Here is an 11,046-nt window from a genome sequence, read left to right on the forward strand (position 1 = left end):
ACTCACACATACACACATACACACATACACACACTCTCACACACACACACTTACTGCGTTTCCGGTGTGTATTTTGGGTGTGTGGCTGATTTGTGGGGTCAGAATCAGGGGTTCAGCCTGTAGGGAAACACAGAAACACAAACAGTCACACTGTAAATGAGTGCCACAAGACTTAAAAAGACTTTTCCATATTAAAAACTTTTTTTGTCCAATAAAATGTGTTCAATGAGAAGCAAAAATGCAGTCCTTACATCATCCTGTGAGAGGACGGGGGACGAATACATCTCAATCAGCCCGCCGAGCTGCGGAAGAAACTCCACATGAAAACTGACCACTTCTAGCTGAGAGAAACTCAACATAAGCTCTGAAATATGAAGAGTATGATGAGCGCTGTTGACAGCTGGTATGAGTTACCTGAACCTCTCTCCAGCCTCCTGGAACCTTTATATAGAGTTTACTAGTGTCAATAACGAAAGACAGCGTCCCGTCCTCGACCACAGACGACTGCTGTCTCATGGCCTGCAGACTCACATACTTCCTGACCTGCAGGAAAACATGCCATTCGTTACAGTGAAATACATATAGACATTCTGTCACGACTTTCTTTCTTCCATAGAACACAAAACAAGATATTTAACATATTTAAATGTTGCTGCTGCTCTTTCAAAAAAAAAAAAATAATATCATCGGATGAAATTTATAGTAATATATATTATATTTATAGTAATATTTAGTAGGGATGCACCGATACCGATACTGGTATCGGTATCGGGCGAGTACTGGAAAAAGTGGTATCGGTGCATCCCTAATATTTAGTATATAATCTGAAAACTACCCGTATTAATCATTGTAATGAATGGAATTGAATTACATTTCTTCAAATTAATACCTCATGATTGCTCAAAAAAGTCCAAATTTATAAAACCTACATATTTATTTCGAACAAAACAACATAGATATTACTTCATACAAAAAAAAATTATAATAATTTTACTTCCATAAACTTTCACTTTCAGATGCAAAAAGTGGTAACATTTTTTCATTGGTTATATCTCTTTAAACATTAATTGTAAAATTCAGAATTTATTCTGAAAAGTATTTAAAATGTATTCAGAATGAATGATTAAATGATGTGCATTTAAGGGTCTTAAAGCATTTGCAAAGTTTCATTCCCTTATTAAAAACTATGCATTTTTATAAATGATCTATCTCTTCCGGGTCAAAGCGGACCTGAACGCATTATTATGCATTAAGCAGTGCATCTTTCTGAATGAAAGTGAGCATGTTTGATAAAGCAGCGCAGGTCAGGTTGTTCTCATAGGCCAAAATCAACTATGAGCATCTTGAGATATCCTACGAGAAATATGACTGTATTCTGAAAACTGACCTCGTTTACTGCTGTGAACATCTCAGGATCTCAGTGTTTGCATAAGGACACTCGAGCAGAGTGACATTAAAGTAAATGACTGATGTATTTCACACGTTTGATGATACTGTTAGTGTTGTGTTTTCACTCACGGCACTGGAGGCCTCAGCGGCTCGTCCCGGGGGCCCGGGGGGTCCAGGAGGGCCAGGGATCATCAAGCCTGAAACAACATGAACTCTTGAGCGTCTGTGCATATCAAAGTGTGATAGCAGCAGAAGTGTTTGCCTTCTTCACGGTGAGATGAAGAGCTGTCGGGACGGTCAGCAGGGAGGAGCGTCTGAGGGGCTCCCTCATAACCTTACATCAACAACACATCACTCCTGCGTCACAGCAGGACATCAGGACGGCTTCAAACAAATAAACATGTGAACCTCATGACCCGCACCTAAGAAAGGGCTGCTGGCTTTAGTGACCTGGACTGGGCTGAAGATAACCGTGGATTTGTGGAAATGAGAAAAAAATACAAGAGACTTTTGAAATGTCAAATACTTTAAGGTTTTTCGTACCAGATCCGTGTTGTCCAGGAGGTCCGGGAGGCCCTGGCGGTCCAGGAGGTCCAGCGACGCCACTTCTCCCGAAACCCGGTGCACCAGGGGGTCCTCGTGGTCCTGGATGACCAGGGGGTCCAACAACAGATTCTCCTTTAGGTCCCTGCTGACAAAACCAACATTATTAGGCATTTCACAGCATTACTGTACATGTGAAAAGCCATCCACCTTGACTCAAAAACACCAGACTTGGTCAAATTAAAGGAATAGTTCAACCAGTAATAAAAATGATCTTCCAGTTATTCAAAATGTCTTTTAAATAATAACAGCATGTGGATGGAAATTAGTGAGCAAACAATGCTTCTAAAATTAAAATTATTATTATAATTTTTTTTTGGTGAATTAGTCTTTTTTTTAAAATTCATAATATATCATAATGTATAATTATATATTACCTGTATAATTTTAGTATAATTTAGATGCTTTTATAATTTGATTAATATTTTCAATCAGTTTTTATTTTTATATTTTCCATTTTAGTTTTAATTTTATTTAAATATTTAGTAATTTAAAAAAAAATGTTTTTGTCATTTTTAGTAGTTATTGTTATATATATATATTAGGGCTGGTAATTTAATGTGTTAATTAGATTAATTAATTATGGTGAAAAATAACGCGTTAAAATTATTAACGCATTTAACGCACTTGCCCCGCCCCAGACCTATGTGGGTCATCTGACATTTCATATAGTTAATTGATTACAAATATGAGGCAGGGCAACAACTCACTGTGTGATGGAGCCTAGAGAATATAGTTAGAATGTCCCTAAAATTCAAGATATGGGGCAAAAATGCCCCAGTTTGAGTTTTTGTCTCATATTTACATAGTATAGTTAAGCAATATCACACAAGCAATAAGTGCAATATCACACAAGTGCAAATGTGATACTGATCTTATACAGTTCAGTAAATAAGAAGTTAATATTGTGTTATTTTAGACGCAATGTTGTCTGTTTTTCTCAATTTTGCCAACAATATAAAGACAAAGCAGAACTGTTCGTCTCCGAGCAACACACAGCGGCATTTCATTTCTTAATGCACGTTTTGAACAAATTGGGTGAGTCATTTATTTAAAAGCATCTCAACCCGCTCAGAAGCAGTTCAGAGTTGTGGCATAAGGGACACAATGTCTCTGTTCCTTCCATCAGGGAATGAGGGTTGCCATATGTAACTGAGATACAACCTATGGACTCACTAAAAGGGAGTTCTACATAGGGAAGGTTTCTGTGAGGACAACTACCAAGCACTGAACCAGGCGACAGACAGGGAAACACTGAGACTCAGGGAAACACTGAGTCTTTATTAGGAAAATGACAGTGGATTAATTAATTTCCTTCCTTGAAAGGAATAGCTTGCAGGGTCACCACTTGGTCCATCAGGGGAGTAGTGGCAATCTTTGGCATGCATCCAGGCCGGGGTCTCAGAATAATGTAAGAGTTTGCTGGCCCGAATTCTAGGCACGTTTTGTAAACAGAGAGGGCTTAGATTTTTCATCTTCTCAGTGAGTATAGTCAGGAAGACATCTTCGTAGAGAGGAACTAATTAAACTGACTGGAAGGCTCAACGGATCTCTTTCTGTAAGGCCTCAAGGCCACTGAGAGATCCCAAGAGAGGATGAGGCGCGTTCTAGGAGGATTCAGCCTCTGCGCACCTCATAAGATCCTAATAACCAGATCGTGCTTCCCCACCAATCTGCCACTCACAGGTCCGTGGCTCACCACATACACCCTGAGTGTAAATGCAGAAGGGTGTCTGTCCAGGCCCTCTTGGAGCAAGGACAGCACTGATCCGATACCACATCTCCACGGGTCCTTCCCTTGGGAAGAATGCCTTTTTCCTCACGAAAATGTGCCACTTTAAGTCGTATAACCACCTTGTGAGGGGGCTCTAGCCTGAGTGATAGTGGAAGTTAATATTGTGTTATTTTAGACGCAATGTTGTCTGTTTTTCTCAATTTTGCCAACAATATAAAGACAAAGCAGAACTGTTCGTCTCCGAGCAACACACAGCGGCATTTCATTTCTTAATGCACGTTTTGAACAAATTGGGTGAGTCATTTATTTAAAAGCATCTCAACCCGCTCAGAAGCAGTTCAGAGTTGTGGCATAAGGGACACAATGTCTCTGTTCCTTCCATCAGGGAATGAGGGTTGCCATATGTAACTGAGATACAACCTATGGACTCACTAAAAGGGAGTTCTACATAGGGAAGGTTTCTGTGAGGACAACTACCAAGCACTGAACCAGGCGACAGACAGGGAAACACTGAGACTCAGGGAAACACTGAGTCTTTATTAGGAAAATGACAGTGGATTAATTAATTTCCTTCCTTGAAAGGAATAGCTTGCAGGGTCACCACTTGGTCCATCAGGGGAGTAGTGGCAATCTTTGGCATGCATCCAGGCCGGGGTCTCAGAATAATGTAAGAGTTTGCTGGCCCGAATTCTAGGCACGTTTTGTAAACAGAGAGGGCTTAGATTTTTCATCTTCTCAGTGAGTATAGTCAGGAAGACATCTTCGTAGAGAGGAACTAATTAAACTGACTGGAAGGCTCAACGGATCTCTTTCTGTAAGGCCTCAAGGCCACTGAGAGATCCCAAGAGAGGATGAGGCGCGTTCTAGGAGGATTCAGCCTCTGCGCACCTCATAAGATCCTAATAACCAGATCGTGCTTCCCCACCAATCTGCCACTCACAGGTCCGTGGCTCACCACATACACCCTGAGTGTAAATGCAGAAGGGTGTCTGTCCAGGCCCTCTTGGAGCAAGGACAGCACTGATCCGATACCACATCTCCACGGGTCCTTCCCTTGGGAAGAATGCCTTTTTCCTCACGAAAATGTGCCACTTTAAGTCGTATAACCACCTTGTGAGGGGGCTCTAGCCTGAGTGATAGTGTTCACCACTGTAGGGGAAAGACCTCTAATCCCAGCTCATCCCATTGAGGGACTGAGTATGGGGATTCCAGAGATCTGGGCACGGGTGCCAAATAGTGCCTTTGCAATGAGGCTCACTGGGGAAGATGCATACTTGCGTAGGCCCCCAGGCCAGCTGTGAGCCCGTGCGTCCGTGCTGAGGGAGGTCTCAGATTGGGAACCACAATGGGAAAAGGAAGGAATCCTGTGAGGCAACAGATGTGTCTGTGCATGACTGAATCATTCCAATCAGCTGAACCGTCTGGGGATGGAGCCTCCGCTCATCTCGGAGAGAAACCTGTCGCAAGAGTGATTCCGCTGTGCGAATGAGGTCACCCAGAATGTGAGTGGTTTGCAGAAACCTAAGTTCAGCTGGCTCCAGGAGGAGATGACGGGCGAGTTGTGGCATACGACGGGAGCGACTACTACCCTGGTGGCTGCCGTCGCTGTGCGGTCCGTCCGAACTAGCACGTGCTTGTCCTGGATCAACTGTCAAGACCTACCCAAGAAAAAAGCACTGCCAACAACTTTTGGGCAATCGACTGCCCGTGCAGACAGGAACCGAACAGGTCCCTAAGGCTGCATGCCCATTGCATGAAGCACCTCAACCTATCCTGGAATCCGTTGTTAGAACGGTGCTTTTGGACACTGATCTAGAGGCACAACCTCCCATAGAAACAGAGGTCGTTCCAAGGACTGGAATGAGACAGCACCTCGTGTGAAAGCCACATGGTGCGAGTCACTGAGCCATGCTCATCTCAGAACTCGGTCATACAGGCAGCGCTGAAGCAATCTTATAAGCATCTTCTGCTGGCATGATGCGATCAAGGATGCCATACCCCAGGAGCCTCTTAATAATTCAAGAGTAACCGCTACTCCGTGCTTGGAACCCCCAAGCAACTCAGCACTGTTGGAGCACAGACCTCCTCGAGATGTGCTGCCTGGAAACCGAATCCAATTTCATACCATAAAAAGAGGTGCTCTACCCAGTGGAGAACTTACTCTTTTCCCAGCTGACCTGAAGGCCCATTTGGACTGGGTGATGGTGTAACATGTCCCTGTGTACACCCACCAAGTCTCGAGAGTGCGCAAAGAAGCCAGTCAACAAGACAATTGAAGGTGTGAGCACCCACTTCCCTGAGAGGGAACTGGTGGTGTAACCTAGCTGTGAGAAGATAGTCGTTAGTCGGGCTTAACCACCGGTAGGGTCAGTGCAGTTCTTGCAGGGTGTCCCCGGCGACAAGCAGGTGGAGATTGCTACATTGGGGGTCCAAGGATAGAACCCGACCCAAGCCGAGGCAGAATACTTCCACCCGCTTGCTGACTGTCGAGAATTGCTGGGCAAATTCTTCCGAAGGTGTCACCAGAGAGACCAACCTGGGAAATAGGGGCATCAAGAAAGCAAACTTTCTCAGAACCCACATCCCCGTCAGGTTGAACCACAGGTGGCACTTCTGAGCCACTAATGTGGACATAGCCCTCCCAAGAAGGAGTCTGTTGTCTGATGGGAGTCTCGGACTGCCCCAGCAGGTGGCAGCATTTTTCACGCAAAATGCACCACGATCGCTCTCTCCATCGGAGGACCCCCTTATATCCCTTCGCTGAACCGACGTCAAGGGTGGTGATAAAGAACGCGAGCCCTGAGCGCACCGTGCTGACAGCCATGTCCTCACAAGAAGGACATAAACCATCCACAAAATCTGCTTCAGCATGGGCGCAGCTCGTGCCTGTCAGAGGGTGAGATGTACAAACCGCAACCAGAAGGGCATGGATGGAAAGGCATGTTGTAAACACACACAAATCCACCGTGAAGCTCTTTTAGGAGGAAATTTTCTCTCAGAGATCGGCGTTGAAGCACCCAGGGGTACTCTCACTACACTTATCTGTGTATGAACAAGGGAGAAACTGCTGCTTGTGCCATAGATCGAGGAGATTGAGAGGTGAATCTCCAAAAGAGATGCTACATTGGCTCCGAAGAACAGAACGAGTGAGCAAATGCCATGCTGGCCTATTCATACCCGGATATCTGGGGCATGGCCAGCTATGCAAATTCTGCTCGCCAATTTCATTGGCCTTTTCTCAATGATGTCAGAGGTGTCTTGGCTCCCAAGTGCAGCCCCTAGTGTTGGAACTTGGACACAACTTTGAAGTGACCGACTGAAAGGGAACTCTGAACTATCAATCAGATGACAGAAGGCATGGCGTAGATTGTGTGAAACAGCAAAGTTTGATCATGTTGATCATTTAGAGCTTTAGAAATTCATGATCAAATATGATACAGTAGCTTTATAGGGTTAAAATAAATGCAACTCTTCTAGAGTCTAATGGAGATCTGACAGAATTAGTGGTCATGTAATGCTTTCAGTTGCAGTGATCTTATATAAATTGATGTGTATATATATATCTGTCACTCACTGCTGAACCTGATCTCCCCGGCAGCCCTGGCATCCCAGCTTCTCCTTTCTCTCCTCTGAAACCCTGGTCACCTTTACCAGCCTGACACAGACATGCATTCAACAACAACAGGTCAATGCAGTTCCTCAATCTCTATTTAATCAATGTTGAAACGCTCTCAATATCTGTGAGAGAATGTCTGATGAAGAATGTCTAGATGAAACTCACCGTGACTTTGGTTCCCAGTGTGTCGCCTATGAGAGAACAGATCAGAGCATTAGAAACACGCGTGAGTTCAGAACGACATGCAACAAACACCTCAAAGTCAAGCTGTTCTAGGAAAGAAGGTGTGGTGTGATGTGACTGTCAGGTACATACCGGAGGAGGATGATGATGATGATGATGGCAGAGCTCTCTCCTGTCCAGACGATGAGCTGCTGGCGCCCTCTACAGGTCAGAACCACACAATCAACACAAACCGTCAGAACACCAGCAAACAGATCATACTGACAAAAACTATTCCAAATATGTAACATTAAAATTTGACATTTTAAAAATGAAAATAGTTGTTATTATTTTTGAAAATTACAGATTGTAGAAAGTACATCAAGTTCACATTTAAGCAAAATAGAGGAGTAATCATTAAGCAGACAAAACCATTGCCTGATTCATTCTAAGTAAAAAATGACAAAAATAATCTGATCTGATTCTAATGTGAATTCGTTTTAACAAGAAAAGTGAGACAAAAAGTGAAGATTATTTTGTACTGCTAAAAACACTACCATCCAATAGTTTGGGGTTGGTACATTATTTTTAATGTTTCTGAAAGAAGTCTCTTCTGCTCACCAAGGCTGCAACTGTAACAAATGTCTTTACTGACCCTTTTGAGCAATTTAATGCATCCTTGATGAGTAACTGTATTAATTTCTTTAAAAAAAAAATCATACAGTGCTCAAACGTTTGATCAGTAGTGTATGGTAATCAGAAAACATCTCTTAAAACTCACCTTGTGTAGAATCACTGTTAACCTTACCAAAAGAAAAGAAAGACAAATAAGTGTTAATATAACCGGTGAGAAACAGTGTTAATTCAACACATCACGACAGAAACCATCTGGATGTGAGTACACACACTGGATGAATATGGAAGACAGAGGAAAGGTCAGTCATGTTCTGATGTTCATGAGATGAAGTATTTCAGCAGCAGATGCTCAGGTGTGGTTGTGAAGGTCTTGCACAACAAGCAACAACTAAAACTTTTCCATTCGGAAAACCAAACATGTAATGCTCGTTCCATTTGGAGATCATGGCATACGAGAACACAGCAGAGTCCGGAGAAGCATGAAGCGTTTATGTCCTCAGCACACCAGCAGCATGATCATGAGCATTCCTCTGTCCGTATGACATGCAGCATGCTGAAATGACTGCCATACAGATGCCTGTGTGGATTATGGACCATACGCACTGAATGCTGGGATATGCACAACTCTCCAGCCTTCATATGTCCAATTACAGAGTGATAAAACAGTCACAAATCTGAGATTACAGCTGCATTATGTGCTCATTTTAGATCATTATCCACAGCATGCATCACTATTCAAACATAACGTGTGTTTACTATGAAATCACTGACTCAGAAACAGCCACTGGAGCTTTGCTTTGACTCTGTGAGTCTCAACATACAGCGGCTGCACTGAAGGAATGCTGAGAGATATACGATACATAAACACTATAAATGCACTGTCCATAAGCCATATCAGTCCTTAAACGCATCTTGAAAAGGACAACAGCACCTCATGCCATAGATAAAGGGAAAATGGTCATATAAAGAAAGATAATGATGCATGAAATCACATATTTGCCCCTTTGACATCCATTAAGTTCATATAAAATGCACTTAATGAATTGGTTATTAGCAGAGACAGTTGAAATGTGCATTACACTTAAGATGGGTCTAGTGTGCATTAGTTAAAAGGTCTTCACTTTTAATTATGACAAATCAACTGAAATGTGGAGGAATAATTATTGAGCAGAGTTAGAGTGAGTTTAAAGACGACGATGATGATGATGATGACGATGATATTGAGCTGTAGACAGTGCGTCACACACATCAGTCACTCACGGGTATTTTGCAGCCGGGTCGAGGAGGGACTGGAAACACGGTCTACAGAAACATGAGGGAAAGTGACACTGAGCAACAGCACAGAGCATCTGTGTGTATGAGACAGAGACAGAGACAGAGACACACTCACTCCGTTAGGACAGCTGAAGATTCCCGCTCGTCCTGGAGGCCCCGGCGGCCCCGGCGGGCCCTTCAGACAAAAACAAAACATACACGATTTACACCATCACAAACTATTACCAAACCTCATCGACCAGAGATCTACAGCAGATGGGTGGAGCAAGAGATTTCAACACGCACCCATCTTACTAATGAAGGAAAGCGAGTAGCACAACAGTCTGCTCTCCGCTTCTAAATGCTTACAGACACTTGTTGTTATGCAGTTTGTGTAACTGCCCTGCACATCCTTGATCTTTTAGATAAAGCTGCTCATTTCTTTTTTGTAGAGTATGTATGTAGAGGTAGACAGTGAGGCCCACTTTAAAGAAATAGTTCACAAAAAAAAAAAACATGTAAATTTGCTGCACATGTACTCATCCTCAGACCATGAGTTTGTTTGTTCATCAGGTTTGGAGAAATGTAGCACTGCATCAGTGTCTCAGCAATGGATGCTCTGCAGTGAATGGGTGCCGTCAGAATGAGAGTCCAAACAGCTGATAAAAACATCACAATAATCCACAAGTAATCCACAGCACTCCAGTCCATCAGTTAACATCTGGAGAAGACAAAAACTGAAACTAATCCAGCATTAAGACGTTTTTAACTAAAATACCATAGAGTAGAGGGCTGCATTGGGTTTGGGCTCCCGCGGGACGGTGGGATTTGGCGTGTAGTAGAAATAGAGTCAAAACAAGAAGTTGAGAAGAGAATTAAAGCGGCTGTTTACTTGACAAAAGCAAAGCAAGGCAAGTCAGATATCTGGAAACAATTCTCAATTGTCACTGAAAAAAATGGGACAGAGTTAAACTTTGTACGTTGCGATAAAATTTTCAATGAATTTAAATTTAAATATACTTTGACTTTTTTTCGTTCGGCATTTTGGTTCTTGTACATTTTTGGGAAAAGACATGACATGGTTTGAGAAACAGAGAGCTCAACAATCTAGTTTTGTTACTGAAGTGCCATTTAAAATATCCATATCCATATATAAATTTTTTAAACAATAATGTATTAAAACTTTCAAGACAGACAAAGCATGAGCTTCAAGGCTGCTAAACGATGACATATGCTTCTGTAGTAATCAGTGCCATTTCATTTGAAAATGGGTGAAAAATATGTTTCAGAAATATATATAAACTCACAGGTAAACCGACAGAATCTCCTTTTTCACCCTTACGGCCGTTAATTCCTGGACGACCCTGAAGAAACACAGCATCACATCCATAATTACAACCATAACACACTGTGTATATACATATCTTCAAACGTTTGGGGAATTAAAGAAATTAACACTTTTATTCATCAAGGACGCATTAAATGGATCAAAAGTGACAGTAAAGACATTTATAATGTTACAAAAGATCTCTATTTCAAATAAATGCTGTTCTTTTGAACTTTCTATTCATCTGTGAATCCTGAAAAATAAAATGCATCACAGTTTCCACAGAAATATTGTGCAGCACAACTGTGTTCAACATTGATAATA

At 42.3% G+C, this 11,046-nt stretch overlaps 1 protein-coding gene across 1 annotated transcript in view; it reads right to left on the bottom strand.

Moving 5' to 3' along the window:
* The window catches only part of LOC107728733 (collagen alpha-1(XV) chain-like), a 57,977-nt gene that overhangs the window by 5,313 nt on the left and 41,618 nt on the right, over positions 1–11,046 (bottom strand). The window contains exons 24-35 of the mRNA XM_016539023.1: positions 10,703–10,759; positions 9,532–9,591; positions 9,402–9,443; positions 8,287–8,308; positions 7,659–7,727; positions 7,509–7,534; positions 7,302–7,382; positions 1,933–2,080; positions 1,519–1,586; positions 415–543; positions 252–302; positions 55–117 (exon numbers count right to left, since the gene is read on the bottom strand). Of these exons, the coding sequence (XP_016394509.1) occupies positions 55–117; positions 252–302; positions 415–543; positions 1,519–1,586; positions 1,933–2,080; positions 7,302–7,382; positions 7,509–7,534; positions 7,659–7,727; positions 8,287–8,308; positions 9,402–9,443; positions 9,532–9,591; positions 10,703–10,759 (816 nt within the window). The remainder of the gene's footprint in view (positions 1–54; positions 118–251; positions 303–414; positions 544–1,518; positions 1,587–1,932; positions 2,081–7,301; positions 7,383–7,508; positions 7,535–7,658; positions 7,728–8,286; positions 8,309–9,401; positions 9,444–9,531; positions 9,592–10,702; positions 10,760–11,046) is intronic.

The sequence above is a fragment of the Sinocyclocheilus rhinocerous genome, unplaced genomic scaffold, assembly GCF_001515625.1.
Source record: "Sinocyclocheilus rhinocerous isolate Xijiao unplaced genomic scaffold, SAMN03320098_v1.1 scaffold2773, whole genome shotgun sequence".
Taxonomy (NCBI): domain Eukaryota; kingdom Metazoa; phylum Chordata; class Actinopteri; order Cypriniformes; family Cyprinidae; genus Sinocyclocheilus; species Sinocyclocheilus rhinocerous.